Source organism: Egretta garzetta, unplaced genomic scaffold (genome assembly GCF_000687185.1).
Source record: "Egretta garzetta isolate BGI_Z169 unplaced genomic scaffold, ASM68718v1 scaffold59, whole genome shotgun sequence".
Lineage (NCBI taxonomy): Eukaryota > Metazoa > Chordata > Aves > Pelecaniformes > Ardeidae > Egretta > Egretta garzetta.
Genome location: NW_009267230.1, coordinates 4,358,281 through 4,381,806, shown reverse-complemented (window position 1 = coordinate 4,381,806; position 23,526 = coordinate 4,358,281). Strand labels below are relative to the sequence as shown.

The window sequence follows — 23,526 nt, the reverse complement described above, 5'->3', positions numbered from 1 at the left end:
TGGTTATTCAGGTATACCATCATTTTTTTCCCCTGTTGTACTGACATTTCTAACTTTATCTAAATGAAAGTAATTTTTAGGAGTTTTTATAGCTCTGTCATGAATATGGTTTTAACACTTAAATATTTACACAGCCTTCTCTGCCAGGATTCAGATGAGTAACATACCCCTAATAAAAGGATCCTATATGAACAACCAAACAGGTTCTTAAATGTATAAAAAACTGCAGAATTTCTGTTCCATAAAAATTTTTGTCCAGACAGGTAGCTGTCTTAGGGATCTATAAAGTATATTGTTATAAATAACTTTATGAGTAGGTATTTAGCATTGCTAATAGTTTGTCTTAAGGTATGACAGACTTTATATTTAGAGTTGGTTTCATCAATATGCTAAATAATGCAACAGTACTTACTTCTTAAGGAAAATAGAAAGGAAGTTTTGCGCTGTTCTCATGGCTGTTTCATATGAGTTAGTAATAAGCACATCTTGATCCACCTAAAAATAACAAGATATATTTGTGTATTATTTTAGGATACACAGAAATATGATTTCCATATCAGCACTTCTCATGCAAATAACTACAGCAGACATAAAATTATAGTGTTTGATTACAAGAGCACCATAATAAAATATTATACCTACAAACACACAAAGTCATTCATGCACAAAAAAAAAACTACAGCTTTTAAAAAATATCTTACTTTCTTGTTTGATTCCTCCTCCGAATTAGAATCTTTTTCTGCTGATGGTAAGTGCACCACACACTGAATAAGCTGCAGAACTAGTGCTGTTACCATCTGAATATACATAGGCTCTCCATCAGTGTCACTGCTGTTCAACCTGTTAATAAGAAAAGACAGCATTAACACTAAAACTAAAAAAAAAGACAAAACAACAAAAAAATTTTAGTCCTAAATAACATCTTTCTAAAAATATTACTGCAGGTAGAAATCTGTGTTCTAGACATTTATTTAGTTATTTGCTTGTCTCTTATGGAGTGTAAGATTTGGTCTAACAAAACCACTATTATTCTCAGGCAGAAGGGATGAACTGAAACAGCCCATAGATGGGCTATCAGAGTATCTGAAGTTCAGCAGCTGAAAAATCTACAGGAATATTTAATAAACACCTACAGACTAAGACACTTACTAATATGCTTATTATGTATAGTGCTGTATCAATTTCCAAAACAACACAAAAAAATTACAGCATACTGTTGCCCTAATTTATTACTTCTATCTTATTTAATATATATGAAATGTGCAGGACTTCTAAACAACAGAAAATAGTGACCATGACCTGGACCGACTTCTACAACAGTTAAGCCTATGGTAAATTGAGGTAGCATAACAGACTGTGAACTTCAGCATGCCGGAGTCTTTAAGTGTGTCTTAAAGTTGGTAAGACCAGTATGAATACACTCCACATTTCTCCCATAACTTGAGAAATAGTATGGTGTTTACTACCCATACATACATCAACACCGCCTATTGCTACCCTTAACTATATAAAAAGGGGATAATCCCTGACATCATTCTCCCCAGATTATCAAAATACTAACTGGGCACAAAACACTGTAATTATTAATATAATCTTTGACTACTTCTAGAGAGAAGAACTTTTCATATCAAATTTTTTTGTAAGCTATACTCTTCATGACTGTAGCCACAGTTAGAGAAGGCCCTTTAAGTGACCAGAGTTAGGATTCTACAGATTAACAATGCAGACATTGTGGCCTTGAGACAGTGACTTCCTTCTGGTACATGTTCCAATTCAAAGAGTTACGCTCCTATTCCTACCACCTTCCTATTTGCTAGATCTCACTGATGTCTATAATCAAAACAATAGGAAATACTAGGAACAAGCACTTGTGTTAATGTTAGTAACTGAATTCAATTTCAAAGTTTCAGTGTATTTCTTTTCCTGGATTTTTGCGATTCATCCACCCTGGATTGGACAAAATATTTAATTGACAATTTGTCTGTGTCTGGGGGGCAAGACATATGCAAGCACGAACAAAATCAACACCAACAACAGATGTTTTAGAATCATTTAAAATGTCCCAACCTCAATTTTAACTGAAATCCAGTTCAGGCCAGATTCTTTCTCAGATTGAACCTGAACCTATACTATTATTCTGAAGATGCACTGAAATACAGATGAAGTGCTTAAAAGACAGTTATAGTGAACAGAGTAGTTCCTAAATGAAACTCATTCAAAAGGATATTAGATTGATCTTCTTCCTGGAAAGACTGCTCTGAGTGTGTCCTCAAAGAAATTCAGCCAGAATTTTCCTATTAAGCTTTAGCAATTAAGAAGTTATGTAACTCTATACAAACAGAATCAAAGAATTTTCCAACAAAAAAACCACTGAATGCACACTAACATTACGCTCACTTACATCCTTGGTGTGACAAGTAGTAAGATATTTCAATTATTTTTGTAAGCAGGCACAAATATGATGGCATAAGAAACAGTGATCATTTCAAAACATTTGTCAGGAAATTCTCTCATTTTGAAATATCAACCTCTCAGAGAGCAGCTTGTGGAGTCGCAGATTTTTAAAGAAACAGTTAATACTGAAGCCTAAATTACTACATCTACAGAACTGTAAATGCTACTGTCTACAAGTTATTAATCTACATCAGAAATTACCTGAAGTTTCTCAAACTCCTCTTGCTAGTTGGTAGTCTTGCAAGGGAAGTGAAAATTTCTTCTAGTATTAACTGTCTATGCTTTTCATACCTGGAGAACACCTATTTAACAGTTACATGATTGTTAGAAAATTATTTACTGTTACATAAAATATCACTTGTTAAATATATTGTTAAAAATTATATACAGAAACATACACTTTACATGACAAATAAATTGTAATTAATGTATACCTTGTTTTTAATGTATTACTTTGTTTTTTCAAAGCAAACATTTCTTTATAAAATACATAAAAACTTTTTCAAATACAGATTTTTAAAAATCTTCAAACAACATAAATGTGTAATAGCTCTTAAAAATATCTTATGTTTTAAGCTTCTGTCAATGGTAGCATACACTACATAGGAAAGTCAAACAGTGTAACACTAAGCTTTCAGACTCCAGTACAGAGCAAAACTCTGTGGTAACATAAATTGCGTGAACACATGTACGGTTGTAGAGCACATTTGAGAAACAAGTTTTACTCCATATCCTAAGCTTTAATGTTTGCCTGGCATGACATATTCTTTCAATTTACAGTGTCAGGATTGTAGAGTTTGCCTCTCCTTTTATTTAGGCAGAATACTGAAGTATATCATCCTTACAAAGACTGAAAACTCCCACTTGAACAAGCACATCTGTGTTGCACTGCAGTTTTTCTGAAATAATATTCTATCTGCCCCATGATCATTTCACACAGCCACCTCTTCTGAGGAAAATAATTTATTCTATTACACAGAAGTGTCCTACTAGTTATATGCTTTATTCCATTGCATAAATTCAAATTTTAACATAGGAAATAAGGAAAACCCCATTGCTAAGATTTCTTGAGACCAGAAAGGACAGGTAAGAGGAAGGGGGTTGTGTTTAAACAACATAACTAAAATCAAGAACTTCCTTGCTTAAGTAGGATATTTCTTCCTATACAGTACTCTGCAAATAGGGGCAGCATAGGTAGATTTAATATTGTTCCTAGACTATGACATCAAACTGTAAAAACATGCAAGAATAAAAATAGTTCTAAACTCTGACACCCTACCAGAGCAAAAATACAGCCTATGTAAATGCCCTAATAACTCTCAGAAGTACAGGAACATGAAACTGCAAATCAAAAAGTACTTACTGCAGTCACTAATTTGATGGCACATAACTGTAGTTCACTGACGTTTTCTACAAAGAAAGGCGTTATTCCCATAGATGACACCTATCAATGGAAAGAAATTATTGTAAGTGTATTTGACTAACAAAGTGGTATTCATGCAGTTTCACAAGTAGGTTATTCATTCAGCAGGTAAGGTGTTCAAGAATACGTATTTCTTCATAGTATTTGCAAATAAAGTTATTAAAGGATATAGAGCATAAGTCCTATCAGGAGCGGGGTTGTTGGCAACATTAGTTTTACGTCTGGACTCAATCTTAAGGGTCTTTTCCAACCTAAATGATTCTATGACTCTGTATTTGAATACAATCGGGTTAAACTTTTCTGAAGTGTACAAGAAAAGCCACTGAAGATTTAAACATTAAAAGCTCTTCTCCTGTGGATTACCTACTACACAACTCTGATGTTAACAATCCACAAGTTTGTACTTGTTTCATACTTCATGTCACTGAGACAATCATACTTTACATTCTCAGCCAGACATTTTTCTGAAAAAACTTACCTGTAGAATAGTTGTATCAGTAAGAAGCTGTATCTCTAGCAACTCTGACAAGCTGCTGACAATGTCACAAACTTTGTTATACAACATCACTATAACTCTCTGCTTGTGGGTGGAACACTTGGCACGTTTTGCTTTTGAACTTAAGACGCCACCTAGAAAAGAAAAAATACCTTTGTTAATTTTTTCAATGTTCCACACCAAATATTAGAGAGATAATCTTCCTCGAAAAGTGTCCCCCAAACTACTTCATGACTACAGCTTTGTAAAGGCAATTGCTTAGAGAAGAGAAACTGTTTAGTAGCACCAGCTGGAAAGCAAAAATTTCACGATATTAATTTTTCATAATTGCTCTAAATTCTGGATCAAAGATTTTGAAAAAGGTTCTTGAAATTGTATCTAAAGGTATACATGTGACAACAAAAAGCTAAACGCTAAATTGTTTTTACTGATATATATTATATACACGCAGATTATAAAATGAGGTATTCCTATATTAACTATACACAGATGCTGAACTTTAGACAAACTTGTAAATACTTTAGTCTAAATACTTTTGTTACATTGATGTTGTTGCAGTAAACCAAGATGTTACATGACTAAGTTATTCAGAGGATGCATTTCATTAATATTTTTTTTTACTCTACATTTCATCATCCTCAAAATAACACAAGGCATTAATTTAGGATGCTATATGTGATATGGAAGAACTACCAGTATAAAAGGTGCATATAAAATCTTATTCCAGAAAGTCATATCACTTCATCACCACAGAACAGATTATGTTTTGATATTTTTTTAATGTGGAAAGATTTTTTAGAATTTCTTAGCATACTAACCACCATGAGGATCCACTCTATACACAGGATCATACTGAGGATAAAGAGTGTTCTGCAAATGAAATTTTGTGTATTGGATAACTCTTTCTATTACATCCTCAATATATACAGCTTTAGGCATATTTGGTGATGTCATAATATTGATAGCAGTAAGACAAGCTCCAAAATCTTTCCTCATCTTCAGTGTCATTGTTCTGTAACAGATAAGAAAAGCAGGACAGTGTGAACAAGAAGTCAAATTTTTATCTTTACCAATTAAGACAATAACATTACCTTAATATACTTACATACATGTGCATATAAAATGTTGTATTTCCTTTTTGATAAAAAAATAGTTTGTTTTGGAAATCAACTAATGTTTGCTTTACTAGCAACGTGCTTGTAATATGTCTCCCTAAGTTACAAGTCTTCAAAGTCTCACTGTATTCTTCTGTTAGAACACAAAGAAGCTTCCTGGGTATCATTGGGAAGCACTATGAAGGAAGACTGACACATACTCTACTTAAGACTGATGTACCTTAAGCAAAATCTAAACTCATACATCTAGGGCTTTCTTCAGTATCCTATGCACACCAGTTGCTGCTTCTATCAGTCTAATTTTTGCCACTAGAGGGAATTCTTACACAAAAAGACTGTTACAAGTTACTTGAAACTCCTAAGTACATGACTTTCTCTGCTTCAAAGAGCAACCCATTTGTTATCAACGGATTTAAAACACATCCATTTAGATTTAGCACAAGGTACAGAATCTCTGTATTTCTGTGTTTGCACAAGTTACAAAACCAAACATACATGAGGTCAATTATGACCACCCAGCACTACTTAAATATTGTAATAACGTCTTTTATAGCAAAACCCAGTAGAATTTTTCATTGCTTCTTTGGTGCAGATATAGCCTACAGAGAAAAAGAATCTTTCCTGCCTGTATGACACCATAGTTCAACACTGTTGGCTTTCCTTGTAAAAATAAGGGCTTGGTAAAACCATATCAACTTTTTCTCTTTGGGGTAAGAGAATTTAAAACAATACCACAGGGCTTTATATATATGAGATATATATATGTATTTGTAAAATAAACAGAAATCTGCAAATCCGGACATCCTTGTAAATCTGTTGCACAGAATGGCTTTAAGTCTTTTGTTCCTTACACAAATGAGGCTTAAAAAACCCCAAAACCCTAGTAGTTTTAAATATTTTCTAATTTTTTTTGCTCATTAATCTTGGAAACAAAAAACATACAAGTGCACTCTGCTTCTGAAAAACATCCTGACATATAAGTAGAATGTCTTCACTGCACTATAAAAGAAGTAAGCTTACTCCTTACCAGAGGCTTTCTTTGCCATAATGATTTGAATCATGTTTCATAGGTTTTAAGAAAAACTAAAACTTGTTTGGCTAAAGATCACTTCTTTTTTTAATTGAAGCCTTGTCTCTGAATTGCAATCATTGGACAATTTTATTAAGTACTTAATAATCTTAAGCTTTACTACAAAAAGCTAAAAGAAAAATATCACTTTAAAATCATTAGCATAAAGACTTAATCACAGTGAGGCAGAGCAGGTAAACCAGCACCTTCTTTTCACTTATTTTTCATACTGCTGAAGACATTCTGAACCAGGTATCAAAACTTTGAAAACCCTACAAACTATATAGATGAAAGTATTTAGACACTGATGATGTGTCTCTAGTTTTCATTTGCAAGTTAAAATTCTTCCAAATAATTACTCTCCAATTCTGCAGATCAAGGTTATTTTTTTTCCCCCCATAAAACTCAAGAACTCTGTTCTTGCTAGAATACTGTTTTTGAGTAGGAAGTGTAGAAATAAAGAAATGTATGAGTCAAATATCATGTATAAACCTCACAAAAACTCCAAATCCCCATGTAGTTTTAGGCTTTAGTTTGAAGAAAAAAAGCCCTAAAACCTTAAACCTGTAGTACTTGGTTCATTGTGTAAGGGATGTTTTATGGACACAGCAAACTAGCAAAGAAATGTCTAATGGTGCAAATTACACCAGTTACCATGAATATTTCAGGATAAAACTATAATAATTAATACTGAAACAAAAGAAAACTCAGTTGCTCCCGATACACCTGGTAATTATCAGTACTATGCTAAAACATGTTTAGTACCGAAAAAATACAATCAATTCAATTTTACTTCAAATATTAAAATTTGGCAATCTCAATCTCATATGATATCAGAAATTCCTTTCACACTCATACACAATATTTGAAACTATCACTAAATAGGACTCAAGTGAAGAAACTCTATTCTACACAATGCTGTGAAATTATATAATTCGAAACTCACGTGGTTAAGTAATGTAGAAAGTTTTGATCCATCTTGAATATTCTTCTCCAAAATATTCAGAACTTTCACTGTTTTATCTGTTGAGAGCTAAAACAAGAAAAGAAACACATCAAACAACTGAAGGAACATAAAGGCTTCCAAATTACTGAAACAAATATCCATCGATGAAGGACAGAACTTGTTACATAACCTGAAAACTTAAATTGTAAGCAATGTGAGAAAAGGATCAGATCTTGACTTCTGTAGTTTCTCACACAGCACTATTGAGAATGCTGATAATATAACTAAACCAGGTGAAACATATTCTGAGATTGCAATCAAACTGCATTTTCAAACAGCAAAATCCACATAAACCAATTTAAAATTGCGTATCTGTCATTAATAACGTCATATAGTTATACACTCTAACAGAACTTTAAACAGACGTTTACCAAATCCAGGTATCAATCACAAATTCTAACTGACCATATAGAGCTTTATTAGGAGAAAATCCAAATTCCATGAAAAGGCAGAAATAAAATTCCCTGATACTTGAATGCTAATAAAACAAAAATGTATTCTTAATATTAGCGTTAACTTCAAAGAACTAGCATGTTGAAAAATAACTCAAGCTTGCTTATCTTCTATAAAATTATGATTAAATAATTTGTAGAATATGCTAAACTTGAGAAAAGACAGTTTTGCTCACCCAGATACTATTGGCACTCACCTTTAAAAGCAACAAAATTCTGATTTTATGTATACGTGTATGTATGTAAAAAAAAGGGAACAGAGCTTAAGGGTGAGAACAGTCAGGAAAGAGAAACACTCAGGCTGACAACATGCTACAGTGGAAGGTAGGGAGACTGAAGAAAAGTCCAAGTTTTCGATTAAAGAAAACCCCTTGGAGTGACTTATTATAATAAGTGGTTTCACAGACACTTCATAAACATAGTAAGTGTTCATGAGCAGGCAGAATAAGAGTTTAACGTAAGACTGCCCAAAGCCAAGAGTTCCAGGAAGATAAGGAAAGCAAGAACATTGTTTCTAGAGATGTGATACCAAGAGTTTGCACCAACAAAAAGTCTCCTTGAAATTAAGTCGGGAAGAGTATGGCAAAAAAATTACAATGTGCAGACTACAGAAAATGAATCTGATTAACACCTGGGGTGTTAAATCTTCTACGTTTGAAAGGCCTTTTTGGAGAGACAGAGGAAGCGGGCAATTAAGTGTGATGCTGGCTGGACATCATACATTTACATTGTACTGATAGCATATTTCAGAAAGGGGTGGATTTTTTTACTTTGCTAGCAGGTTCTGATTTACTGTGGTTGCTCAACACCAGCTGTAAGGAGCAAAGCCTATAGGTTGATGTGCTTTTGTAAAAGTAGATTTTACTGCTCAGGCATGGGTATTACATATTGGCATATAGTCAGCACTGACACAGAGAAGGACCAGTCAACAAAAATGTCTCTGCTTCAGAGACAGTAACAATTAAGATGTGATAACTTTTTAAGCACTTCGGCTAAGTCAGAAGAAGCACAACTGTTCACAGTATCCATCACATGCACACCTGAAGAGAGTGGAATGTTACTGTAGGGGAGGTAAGTTTTTGTATGTTTATCAAAATTGTATGTTCAGAAAGAGTTAAGGACTATGAAGATGTACCTTGTCCATAATGCCCATTGCCTTGATTTTTGCAGATTCACTACCCAACTCACTAAGCTGATGTTTTCCCAGTAGCAATTCCTGTGGAATCTCATCATCATCGCCTTTAAAAAAAAAAAAAATTAACAATCATATTTCTAGTTAGACTTCAAGAAAATCAGTATTTTACAGCAAATATGAAAAAGCCAACTGAAGAAAAAGAACTGATTTTCAAAATAGCTAGCATCTAAAAGTTCCATCTAATGAAGACTGATGATGACAAGTTTTGGTTGTGTTAAAACAATGACTACTTATTAAATATTAAATATTAAATAAGACTTGTTCTGAAATACCATTTAACAGCCTAACATGAGGCAACCATTTCTGAAAGTCATAGCCAAAAAAATTTTAATATAGCAAACCCCATTTATTGCAGTTCTTGTGCCATCACCCTCACTTCAGTAAAAAAAAAAAAAATCTTAAATGTCTATAGTCCTAATTCTTAAGTTCAAATCTGGGCAACAGATGAAAAACAGATATGAAATTAAGTACTTTGGGATACATTGTGTCTTAACTTTACCAATACAAAAACCCCATGATGTTACCAGACACAGAAAGAACCATGCCTTCACTTCAAGGTTGTATACACTATTGCTTTAAAAACTGTAGTAATTTAGTATGCTCCTCCCCTTGTTCTAATCCTGTAATGAAGATGGTAGGAAAAAAATCAGCAAATACTCTATAATCCATTTCAATAGGAAGTCACCTTGGTCAGCCTGAACTACTTCTTCAGACAGCTATATGCTACGCTGGCTGGTTTTCCACTGAAATGGATAAGGAGCATACAGTGATTCAGTGCCTCATCCATAAATGCATAAGGACTCTGATTCTTGAATTGAATAATCATTTGCTGGGTCAAAGGCCACAACAGATGCAAAATTATGTGCCTCAGACATTAAAAGCAAGGGAACTATCTTTAGTGCTGTTTACAAAGATATGTTTGACAGAAGTTAACACCCTAATGACATCCCAGAGATGTATCCTTTCCACTCCAAGGACTACTATTATTATTTATGCCCCTTTTGGATTCTGGAGGAAGGAGGAACTTCCTGCAGCAGCAAGTGAAACTGGAAAGGTAAAGGCCACCACTGAAGGTGGAAGCCATATAAATGCAGTATGCCCTAGCACATATCACAGGGAATTAAATCACCAAGAAGGAAGTTCGAAAACACTGAGATACAAAGTTTTTGGTGTTTCTTGTGTTTCTAACTGGAGAAGCATTTTGAAAAATTCTGACATATTACCAAAAGCTGTAAAATCCATGTCTTCCAAATTTTCCAAAATATTCTCTATTGAAGCAGTAAACCTTTTGAAAGTCGAAGAATCCATCATTTCTGGTGAAAAATGAAATTTATAAATGATTATTTTATATATAAAACAGAAAATACAAACTGTAGAAAATAAATATTCTAAAATTACCTTCTGGCGTTAGTTTAGGTTCATAAGCTTTCCTCTTCTTTTGTTTTTCTTTTTTCTTCATTTTTCTAGCCACTAATTAAGAGAATAAAGAGTGAAACAAATACTTTCTCAAAAATGAAATAATGGATTACACATATTCAATACTGCACATAAAGATGTTTATTTTAAAATTTCTAACATATCTATTAAAAATGCAATAGTATTATGGAATAAAATTGAATTTTTAAAATTATCAGTTACCCTCACTGAGGCTAGGGGGAGGAGAATAATCATCCATATCAGAGTCATCAGGACTGCGATTACGGTAACGGCCACTACTGGAAGTCCTCCTTCCCTCATGATAATGACCACTTCTCCTATGGTCAACAGAACTTCTTCTGTCATGTTCTTCATACTCCCAAGCTTCATCTCTATCCTTTTTGTGTCTTTTACGTGAAGCTAGAAATGAAATGCATTTCCATTATGAGTACAAAAATTCTACTTCTAGTAGCTCAAAATTAAACATTTTTAAACATATTAAAGATGTGTAGATGTGGCACTTAAGGAGTTTATTGGTGGACTTGGCAGTGTTAGGTTTATGATTGGACATTACAATCTTAAAGGTCTTTTCCAACCTAAATGATTCTACGATTCTGTGATTTGTATGTTCAACACTGTTGTATAGCTGTTCTGTAAACCAAGTGAACACTCTAAAACCATTGTATAGAATTATGTTATGGCATTATTCTAATGATTTCTTTTGAATTACATGAAAACTATGACTGAAACTGGCAAACATACCAGCAAACATTTAAAAATATAAATTCACAGAGCATTTGTCCTTTTAAGCAAAGTAAAGAAAGTTAAACAGATCAAAATAAATTTCACCCTTTCATATGCATATGAAAACATGAGATAATTTCTTTAGTTATCTAAATTGTGACTATTACTGGGCATCCATATTCCAATTCAGTGATTGCTTTCCTATCTAACACAAGATGTTCCAATGAGACTTGGCAATCTAGTTGCTTAAAGATATTCTGTTTTGCCAAGACAAATAAGGTTTTGTCTTGATACACATTGCAGGAAATTCAGTGTAAAGGAGAAAGCTGGAGTCACAATTCTGGACCAGACAGCAAGTCAGTACCACACGTGGTTATTATAACCAGTTTTCAGTCAGGACTAAAAAGCCCAGCAGACATGAATGTTGAAGAAACTGAGATAAATGTTCTATACAGAAACAAGAGATTTGGTGGAAATAACTGGGGGAGAAGAATGGAGAGCTGTCTGTTATTTTCAAAGAAAGTCTTGTGAGCCTTGAAGGGGACAGGGTGCTAAGATGTAACAGAAAAAGGATATGGAGGAGGAGGTAGCTTTATTCAACAAATCAGCCAACTCTCCATTATTTAACGTAACAGGGTAACTAGGCTAGCAGAGAGATGTCTTACACAGACTGCTGTGAAGATCAAAACAGCCCCAAAACATCACATTCTAGACTAGCAGAGTTTAAGCTTGTGAACCTGCACATAACAGTCCTGACACCTGTGTGTCTCTACCAAAGTCTCCTGAAGTTTAGAAAAGTATGACTGTATATAGGGTTGTTTCTGAGCAAAATGGCTCCAGGCATTTATACAGAACTGGAATGAACTGACAAGTTCTTCCCACAATCCCAGTTTATTGAGAAGCATAGGTAACATACCAGGATATAGCCATCACCTGGTATATGTACCAGGATGAAGTAAATAGTCAGCCCAGGCTCAGAATTAAAATGTTAAACCTGATGTGATACTAATGCTCTGCACTGCACCCTAGAGGGCTCCCACTTCTGAAAATGTAGTACAAAACTTCTGCACAGAGGTGGGCCAACTCTTTAAGGTAATAACTCAGTTCAGGCTTTGAGCTGTACTGCTTCTGGAACAGACTTGCTTCTGGTGGCAGTACAGTCATGTTCGTGATTCCTGAGCCACTAATGCTATCTAAAATGGTTGAGAGTTAGCTGTGACTGAAGAAATGGATCATGAAGAGATGGAGGGCCATCTTGGATACCTGGAGTGAGCATATTGGAGAAGAAAGTAAGAGTTTTATGGGAAAAGACTTTATACATCTCAAATTATTCTTGTCCCCCTATGAGAGAGTATTTTATGGAGGCAGATGACATTGGTCTCCACAGCATAAGTCATCAGTACTAATTTAAGTTCTGTAGGACGAATTCTGACCCCAGCTACATCTCCATGAGAAAAGTAACTTAAAGTATTGTTTTCCAGCGGAATTTTAAATTGACCAGTTTATCAATGCTGCATGACAAAACAGAATGTGTTACAAATGTGCTGGCTCTGCAAGGCGCTTAAGATGAACACGGGAACAGCTATTCACAATCACTGCTCTATAAAATTTATTTTGAAGTAGAAAAAATTGACTAAAAATTTAAGTATTAATAACATTTCAAGAGTTATTATTGATTTTATACATAAAGAAAGACTATTTGGGATAGAAATACCCAGTTTCCTTCTGAATTCTGCCTAACATTTATGCAACAACATATTTAGCACTTATTGTATGAGAATGATTTAATCAATTTTTAATTTCTCATCATTTAAATTAATGCAATGTCCCTTCTTCATGAGATACTCAAAGAAATTTCTTTAACGATCACTGTTTCATATTTTTTAAAGTTCAATTTTAGACAACCAAAAGAATTCGGAAATACGTATTATCTAACAATACAAATCTATTCACTGTACTTGTCACAAGTCTTTCTTTTCACAAATCTTTCATTCTCTTGATCATTTTGTCTCATTTTAATTCAATTCAGTTTTACAGTATCCTTTGAGCAATATTAGAATTTATTTTTAAACCAGATGTCCTCACTGAATTGTTTAGAATGATGGCCAGATCTCTTTAGTGGATATAATTAACCTAGAATCCCTTAAAGCGTATAATTACCGTGGAAGTTTTCCTTACTTTGCTTTACTTCGTATTTAAGAATTTAAGCAGCCATTGTGGCTAACAGGTAGATTAAAGTATCTGAAATTCTTGACAATTCTCTCCATTCCCAACCAAGTTAAATAATTTTGCTTTACTTATTCATTTTTTTAATTCAGTGTCCCAGAATATTATCATCATAAACAGGTGATATGATACAGTAAACAGAAAATATAGAACCCTGAATGAAGCAAATCATCATTAATCCTTTGCTATGAACAACTGATACCAAATAACCTTAAGATCTCACACTCAAAGGAGCATTATTCAGTTATAATTAAAAGGGAAAAGAAACAAAAGGACATTCTTTTCTGCTTCTTTGATAAAGATTGGCAGTATCCCTATTACAATTTTTATGTGTATGTGTGCATAAGCACTGTGTATCTGTTGGACAATAACTTGAAACATATTAAAAAGCAGAACAAACAAATCTTTCTCTTTTGGACCTAAGACTAAAAAGCAATACATTGTGTTTTACAAAAGTTCAGTAAGATGTTTTTATAAGCAAAGTCGGAAAGAGTCTAAACTTGAGAAAAAAAAACATTGTAAGCAAGATGCCTTCTCAGGTTAGCAGCAATAGGCACTTCTGTAGCCTTGCATGAGTAACACAGCTAAGATGTTAACTCACTGAACCGATTCACTCTGTTTTAAATAGAGTTTCTTTTCAGTGTTGGCTAACTGAACTACTGTAGACGCAAACTAACCATACTCTTATTAGCAAGTAGGAAATCCCTTCCTAACTTAGAGGCATGTAACAGTTTTTTGACACTTAGGAACTTGATCCGATTGCACAGCAAAATTCTAACTACAAGCTTCCTCTTTTCCTTTGAAAACAGTTAATTCAAGAATTGCATCATCAGCAAATGGTATTTTGAGAACCCATCAAAAGCGAAACCAGTTTTCCAAGCAATATACCAGAGAAATAATAGGAGAAGAAATATTTTAAGAAACTTCTGGGCAGTAAGATTCTCAATTTATCATGTTGGAAAATTTCAAGAAGGGATCCTTCACTTTTCTTATCAACAAAACTAATAATAATTTAAAATTTATTTACTGAATTTTTTCTTTGCATACCTTTGTATGCAAGTTTTCTATGCTGCTTTAGAGGCTGTTTTCCTTAATCTGATTGGCTAAAAATGTTTCATAGTAGAATTGAAAAAATATGTAGGCAGCGGCTTCCCATAAGACAATTAGGAAAAGAAATTTAACAATGGGCTGCTTTTCATCTTGAGTGACAAATTGAAATCAAGTAATTTTTCATTTAAAAGAAAAAAAAGGTTGTTGGCCCAGTAGTGGTCAGGACCAGACAGCAAACTCGTTTTCATATGTTTTAGGGTAGCCAACTTTAAAAAAGTGTAAGTTTTTGTAAAAGCAAAATATTAGCTTTCTTTAGCAGTAGGAACAGAATGATGTGCTACTTACATTCAAAAGCTTCTTCACTGTCATTGTCTTCGTCGGAACTGATTTCAGCATATTTTGGTTTCTCATTAACTGTGCTACGTTTGCGCTTGTTCATTTTCACACGTTCACAAAGTGGCATGGTAGATTCAATTTCTGCCAGGAGCTCAGGAGGCAACTCCTTTAACACTGACTGATCTATGCTACCTATTAATGGAGAGTAAGAAAGGCAAATGTGAACCTGAAGATAAAAATAAGGGCCCACTACTACAGCCCTTTCTCAGGAACTGCTTACAGTATATCCACTAATACCACCACAGCTAGATATACCTGGATATATTTGACAGCCCTTTTTAAAGTTGCATTTATTGTTCACACTACAATTAGAAATTAACATAATAAACTGCATACACATCTCCTTCAATAAAATATTTTGTCAGGCATATATATATAACCAAATTCCAATAGGTGAATTTCCTTTGTAAAAAGATAGTCTTGTTTCAGTTCATCCTCTGAATTTAACAGGTTTTCTAACAGCGTAGGTAAATTAAGGATTCTTTGTGCCTCATTAACAGTTCTGTTTATTCTCATTCATATTATTTGGTGTACACAAGACAGTAATCTTCCCTTTTCCAGTAAGCAGGGACAATCTGTAGCAGAACCTCTGGGGTCTTATCCCTAAATACAGGCCAAATCATTGACATCCCAGCCTCTGCCTTAGATTTTTTCTTACCTTCTACTAGTAGTTTTAAAACGCAACTCAAATTTTTGCTTGACTTTGTTACAAAGCAAAGTTGAAAGATTTTTATTTAATATAGAAAAACGGCTAGCTGGAGGACATCAGGTTTCTTTTCCATAGAGGTAAATACACCATTCTGATCACATTTTGAAACTACAATGAGACGCATATGCAGTCAGAATGAAGGAGGTTTGCAGTCAAAGTTTTTACAACTGACACAAGGAAACCAAATTAATTCAAAAATGTTTCCTGGGGTTTTGTTTATTTGATGTCTTTTCTTTATTTATCAAAGAACCTATTGCACAGATTTGAAGATTATCAGACTAAACTGTTAAGCTTTTTCCAACAACAGAACAAACATCTTTGTCATAAGCGCCTCTCTCTCCTTCCCAAGGAATACTATATTATTTAGAGAGGAAATCACCTGCCAAGTGCTATACATACACACACAGAAACCTCCAAAAAATCATCTTCTGGATGATAATTCACTTTTTAATTGCATTCACTATATCACTAACATAACTTTTAAAAATGTTTCCATTCTTACACTAATATCCTATCTTCTAATCCAAATTAGTCTTTTCTTCTTTTCCTCTTTAAACATCTTTAACTGGAATTAGAAGTGCCTTAACATGAGAAAATAATTTCCAGCAACAAAATTTTTAAAAAGTCTCATATATTACTGATTTGGCATATATCTACAGCCATAACATTTTTTATTATATCAGGTTTTCTAAAAGCAATGGAATTAATGAGCAGAAAAATATTTTTCTATAATTCTCAACTATGTTCAGCAAGTCATGTCATGCAAGTGCATTTTTAAAAAAGATTTAACTTAAACTATTGACGTTTTTTGAACTGAGGTAGGGAAATATCTATAAAGTAAAACTGATAGCAAAAATTGTTCCTGCTTCCCCCATGCTGTGGTCACTATAATTTATTTGTGTTAAGTTGCCACCCTTAGATAATCACCACCTGCCAAAGTTACCTAAACTCTCAATATTGCTTTCAAAAATGCTAGAAAACATTTCACAGTGTGGTTGACCATGTTGCTGTGGCATGATTATCCTTTGCAGGCTGGGAGCTTGATTGAAGACAGGCAGAAGCATGCCAGCACAGACAGATCAGTTCCTCTGTGTGTATCACCAGCTGACTGGATGACTGCCAGATCTGATCTGGATGCTGCATAGCTGGGCACCTGAGCAGTGGTGGCCCCACACCAATACTTCATGGCTTTTTGAATGCCTATATGGCACCTGAAGAGACTTAGCATACATGCAGCCCCTGACTACAGGAAAATTCACATATACAAGTTTTAAGACAATTTTCACAGGTGAAATCACTAGAGGGCTTCAGAACCTGATTCTTTAACAAGTATTCTCAATTTTATGCACTGTTGGTGATTTCATTGAAATCAGCAGGACTACGCACATAGCATAAAGCCTACAGTAAATCTGGCCAAAGACACTGCAAAAGCCAGCTGCAAGTAAAGGAACAAAAGTTGCATTTAATCCCCAACCAACAAACAAAAATCACAGGCTACTGCTCTCCTACCTCCTAGGAATATTTATTCTTGCTTTCCTTATTGATTTTGTTGCCAGGGTAGAACACTACTCAATCTTTAAAAATAAATCAATTACCACAGTATTAATTAGACATCAATGAAAAAATAAAAATGCAACTACTTCAAATATTTGGAAAATAACTATTTCCTTCTCAAAAGTTCCAAGTTTTCTATGTTCTCCAGTGCTAAATTCAACTAGTGCTTGAATTGCACCCTGTTACACATATTTCAGATGACAGTATAAGCTTACCCTTTTTTCTTTTATTATGGAATATGTAAAGCTTTCCTAGTTCAAGTAGGGAACAGCAGAAAAGAGAACAAATGGAATTATTGTAAAGTTCTCTATAAGCTAGCTTTAAAGTTTTTGTTCCTGTCACAATATTCCCTGGAGCAAGTCTGCCGCATGCCCAGTTTCCTTTGCTGCTGAAGACTGTAAATAACCAATCTAAGAGTTTTGTTCATGCAGTACAAAGGAGTTAAGCATAGCTGCACAATTAAGACATACATGGAAAAGGACTCCCCACCCTTTCTGAAGAAATCCAGGGATATTATATACTGTGGGACTCCAGTAAAGAGTTAATATTTAATTTACTCTATTACTTATGTTGTGTTGAGTCAGGCCAACCCAACCTTGACCAGAAACATCTTACTAAACTCCTTTTTTTTATACCTCTATTTTATAATGAAGTTACTGTTTATTTATTTCTTCAGGGTAGTAAAGAAATACTTAAAAGAATCCAGTTCACTGTAAGAATCCAGTCATGTGGCAACAAACATCCTTTTCTTTTCTGTTTACGGGATACTTTTCAAAAACAATTAAAAAAAGAATATACAACACAACACCCTTTGAAAGTACCTACAAAAACTTGTATGATCACCTTCAGTTTTTCAATTTCTTTGGTAAGTTTGCTAAGACCTGGTACCTACTTTCATGTTTCCACTTCAGTTACATTGACCTCTAGTTTGCATGGCTTTTTAAATAGCTAAGGAGAACGTAATTTTAATAAAAAGTTACGAGTTAATAAGAATGACCCAATACACTAGGTTTTTGAAGAACTGTCCTCATCAATGGAATAACTCAATATTTTGCCATGTGTGTCATTGGTATGCACAATATGTCTGAAATGGGCTACAGGCAACAGTGTTCTTCAGACATCACATATTCTCAAAGCTGCTGCAAATATTAAACAAAAAAATCCACAAGAAAAGTACCATCATAACAAAATCTTTATCTCACTGTAAAGAACAGCACGCTAACAAACTCCATATTGATGAAACTGCAGGGCACGTCACAGAATAGCTGTAAGAACAATTAATTTTGAAGAACTGCATACATGAAACCACTTATTCTTCAGTACTTCTCCAAATGTATGCAATGCTGTCCATGACTTACATACTAGTTGCTTGCTGGAGGAAGAACAAGTTCTTGTTTTTGTTTGATTGCCATTATCAAAAGGTTACTTAGAGAAGATATTTAAGATCGTCAGCTGTTACTCAATATCCACTGACCATCAAGATACTTGTTTTCTCACCAAGCAACTCTTGACAAAATATAATACAGTTAAAGATCAGCAAGAGAATCTTAGCTAAAAATTAGTCTGTAAGCCTCTTCCCATATTCTATTTTAATCTGGGAAGCTTTTCAAAGGGTTTTGGTGTGTAGAGTTGAAAGATTTCTACAAATATCTAGTGGATGCAATATTTCCCTTCTTCACCTATGACTTAAAAAAAAAAATGAAAGGCACAGATCTGATTCAAAGTTCAGCATCGCTTTTTGTTTATAACTTGATGGGTAGTTTCAAGTTTGTAGAACAGCCTTTAACTTTAGCTAATATTTACACTATCTGATTTTTAGAAGGATCCACAATCACTTTGCCTTGAATTTGCAATTCAAATAGATTTCCCTGATCCAGGCAGATGAATGCCTTCAAGAGAGGCTGAATATTAAAAAAACCAGCAACATCATTATTGACTTTTACTGGATCCATTCAATATGGACAGCACAATTATTTTTTGACACAACAATCAGTGTATTCATATTAGTTTCACCTCGCTTGATATAACAAGTTCAAACAAGCAGCTATGGAAAAGGGGATGTTGTTTGCTGATGCTTAGGCCAGGTTTCCAGGATCAGAGAGGCCATTCCTGCCATAAAATCAAAAGCAACACTAATAAACTCTGTTATCTTCTCAGTAATTATTTAAATTTGTTTTCCAAACTATAGAAAACAGATGTATAGTTTGCCTTTTGTTGCAATTTCCTATGAACTAACAATCCATCAATATTCAAATACATTTAGAGATGTAAACTCTGAATTGCTACTTCCCTAAGAGACAGTTAATACAGTGGAAACAATCCACATCAGTTTGCTTATCTGGTTACTTTTAAAATGCCTGTGACATCAGAACAGCCTGTTTGCACATACATCTATTGAGGCAAATGAACAAGTGCTTGAAGAAAAACTGCCCCTGAAGTTTCCCTTCAAACCCGAGGCTTATGTTAATGAACTCTTTTGCAGAAATTAGCCTCCCATGAATATTACCTTTTCCATTTCTGTGCACTGATAGTTTGTAATAAGCAAAACTACAGTTAATGCAATTTCGTATTTGTAATCTCACTATGTATCTTGTATTTTAAAATGCAACTTTTTCCAACTATGAAGGCATTATATAAAATAATACACAAGGGTCTAAGAGGGAACAGTGCCACTTGTTTGGGGTGAGGATATGAATCTTAACTTTGCATTATTAAGCATTTAGAAATTTAAGTTTAACTACTCCCTGCATTCTCAAACTTCTACACTAATGAATTCCACACAGCTTCATTTTGGCATTAAAAATAAAACTTACAAGACTGCAGCTCAATTTTGCCCTCCTCTTGCTCCTTTTTACCACAGAAGACATTACCTGCTACTGTACCCTTCTTATTCTGCTGATGACTAGTATATCCCTTCTTGCTTTTATTCCACAGAGGCTAAGTGCTTTTATTCCACATGTCCCCTCTGAGCATCTGATAGAGGGTGTTCTTCCCTTACTTATCACCAGCTTATTGTCTAACTTTCTCAAGTAATTTTGGGTCACTGCTATAACTACACTGATAAAACTGGTATGTCAGACATATACGCAGGAAGGAAAGCAATTTCTTTCTGGATTAGCTCAAACAACTCTCAAACTCTGCGCTATATCAAATAAAATACACTTCTACTCCTCAGAAAGAGTGCCACCTTCTTGTTGGATAACGATGTCATTGTAACTGTAAGACTACAGACTCACAGCTTAATTCTACTACAACCACTCATGCAGATAAGGTTCTACTTTAGATAAAGAATTAAAAAAAAAGAAAGAGGGGATAAAAGTACTTCCCTACTTTACACAGGTGTTTGGAAAATAAACACTGTTTTAAAATAGTTAAGTACTGTTACAGTATAGCACCCAGGCACTACATGGGGCAACATGACTACCTGTGATTGATGAATAGCTTACTGGTTAAAGCTGAAAATTTCTGACTCTCTCTCTCAGTGTGCAATTTTAATGAAATCCTTTCCCCAAGGCTCGCCATTAAAATGCTCCAGCATGTTCTTTATATGGCGCACTGAGTCCTTGGTGACTAAAATCACTTAACCACCGGCTTCACACTCATCCAGATAATTCTGTGCCCTGGATAGTGTCAAGAACAGACAGGGAAACACAGTGAAATTGCAATCCTTTTCTCAAAGAGGAATTTGAGGTTATGAAGGAAGGCACATCTGCTCAGAAGACAGAAGTTCCACTTTTATCTCAATACCATATGACCAGCTGAAAAACACACCATCAAATGAATACTGGACAAAATAATCTGAGAAGTACTGCATTTACTCCAGCAGCTTTCCTCTTTCATCTCCCATTCTCTGCCTTAAAGTTTACAGGAGGATATACAACTATTTCCTATAAACAGGATATAAACCTCTATGGCACCCCTTACTCTCACCTTTTGGCAGCATCCATGAAGGGGTAACTCCTGAGCTCAGCTCACACACACACACCCCAGAAAGAGGGTGGGAGACTGAGATGCCCTCACCACCACTCAAGGGACTGTGCCCACATGATACTCTGCTGCAACAAATTTGGCAGGAGGGAGAGAAGTAGTGTTAGGAAGAAGTAAGTCCTATATCACTCCATAGAACATCTTTCAAAATAACTTCATCTGCCCCAATACTGCTACAAAAGAACGGCTCCCAGCCTTGGGCTAAACAAAAGAAGAGGTTCAGACTCCCTGCTTATACTCCAGTCCTTAGCTCTGGCCTTGAAAAATGGGACCCAGACAGGTTGGTGGGTCAGACAAGAATCTGGACACGGCAGTGGAATAATTCTGTGATACGGTAGGGGTCATCATTGCCCACAGCTAAGGAGCACAGATTCAAAAAGGATTTTACAATAGCACAAAATACTCTCAGGACCAAGAAACATTTTTTGATGGAGGGAGGAGATTTCCAAAGAGCACCCTGAAAGATCCAGGCAGAGAGCAGGGAATATACCCAACATGCACTCTCTGTAGGTGCCAAGAGAACTCCCATTTACATCGGTATCAATGATTTCCTCAAACTATATGACTGCTGTGGCAACTATAGCCACAAGTTTTTTTATTCCTTATTGCTATTCACTGGGTTTTGGTCTTTACAAATATCGATAAAAAGGAGGCTAGAGCAGTCTAGTTTTGCAAGATACTTCACCACAAAAAATTAGCAATACTTAGAGTAAAATGGAGCAAGACTGGCAATTGAAATAAATGCAGTGCTGCACCAAGAAACTCACTTTTGTGAATCATCATCAGGGGATTGCTTTTGGATTTCACTGTCAATGCTTTTGAACATATGCATTGAAATTTAAGCCAACGTAATTTATTGTATTAAAAAGTTAAGGTGTTTTGTACATTTGCAAAACACAGCATGTAATTTTCTGCTACTATTAATATTTGGAATCTGAAATTTATGACTGATGCATATTCCCATCCATGTATTCTGATTAATTCAAAAACTAAGCCATGGGGCCCCACTTAAGAAAAGAGACCTTTATTAAATAAAATCAAATTACAACTCATAATATTTCTTCTCATTAAACTCCTATATAAGCAATAGACTACAATCAAGATCTTTGCAGAGAATAAGCAAAACAAATGCCATGATTTGCATCTGATCTGTGACTACAGGCACATCAAGAAGATCTGCTTTTTCCTCGCTCTGTCATAGAAACATTCTCTGCCTTTATCATTGAAAGTGTCACATGAAGCTACTCATTTTGCTTCTTCAAAATAACTTAATTACATAAGCAACAATAAAAGATGGATGAAGTTTTAGCTTTTAATATAAAATACTACAGTAAAGTTGCTCAGAAGATAATTAACCAGCACATATATTTAAGGAACCTTTATTCGATGCAAACAACAGTTTGGTAATTTGAAGAACAAAAAAGGTCTTATCCTTTTCTGTTAATTGGTAACGTTCCCATGGAGCGAAAATAAATTCCAAATTTCAAGTAAACAGTTTAAATTTTCTTACACAAAACCAGTCACCTAAACCAGCTGAAAATGTTGAGCAACAGAAAAGTTAATGTACCAGAAGCAAATGTGAGGCTTTCCCCTATTTGTATTTACCCTTTGTTTAGAAGAAAACTCAAACCAAAAGTTTTTAGCACGTATCCATGCACATAAGCCAAGAAATAACATCCACATTTAGATACTTAAGACACTTGAACAGGTCTGCATTGCATACTATAATTGACGTCAGACAAATTGCTGGCCCACATTTTTACATATTGCAATGCATTGTTCCAAAAATTATTTATGCAAAATAGCCTTAGCTATTCCCAGAAGTAAGAGCAACCTGATCAAGCATCCATGTCCATGAACCAAAGGCAGTTTCAGACTTTCAACAAATTGCTCTGACAAATTAGGTAATAAATTTCTATCACTTACATGTGCCAAAGTAATTTTTCAAAAATGAACTAATTAAACAATGCTCTCCTAAATCTGCAAACAGACAAAGCATCGTATCTCGGATGAACCAAAGTACAATGAAACTAGTGGGTTTGGTCAAGTTTGTTGTTGCTGCCAAGGACTACATCTGCAACACACAAAGTTCACTTTTACTACCCAGAGAAAACGTAAGAACAACTATGAAAGCAAGAATCAGGATATTTACCTTAGGGGCAAAGACTAAAGTAGAAATAAATAAAGCAGGCTCCAGGCAAGGCACTGTGCTGAAAAATGTCTCCTATTGTACT

The 23,526-nt window shown here is 34.6% G+C and overlaps 1 protein-coding gene across 1 annotated transcript in view; it reads right to left on the bottom strand.

Annotated features, from left to right (window-relative positions):
- The window catches only part of NIPBL (NIPBL cohesin loading factor), a 100,580-nt gene that overhangs the window by 28,445 nt on the left and 48,609 nt on the right, over nt 1–23,526 (bottom strand). Inside the window, 13 exon segments of the mRNA XM_009647317.2 lie at nt 413–495; nt 702–840; nt 2,656–2,756; nt 3,818–3,898; nt 4,356–4,507; nt 5,192–5,352; nt 5,354–5,385; nt 7,504–7,590; nt 9,151–9,254; nt 10,434–10,523; nt 10,609–10,680; nt 10,849–11,046; nt 14,992–15,174. Of these exon segments, the coding sequence (XP_009645612.1) occupies nt 413–495; nt 702–840; nt 2,656–2,756; nt 3,818–3,898; nt 4,356–4,507; nt 5,192–5,352; nt 5,354–5,385; nt 7,504–7,590; nt 9,151–9,254; nt 10,434–10,523; nt 10,609–10,680; nt 10,849–11,046; nt 14,992–15,174 (1,483 nt within the window).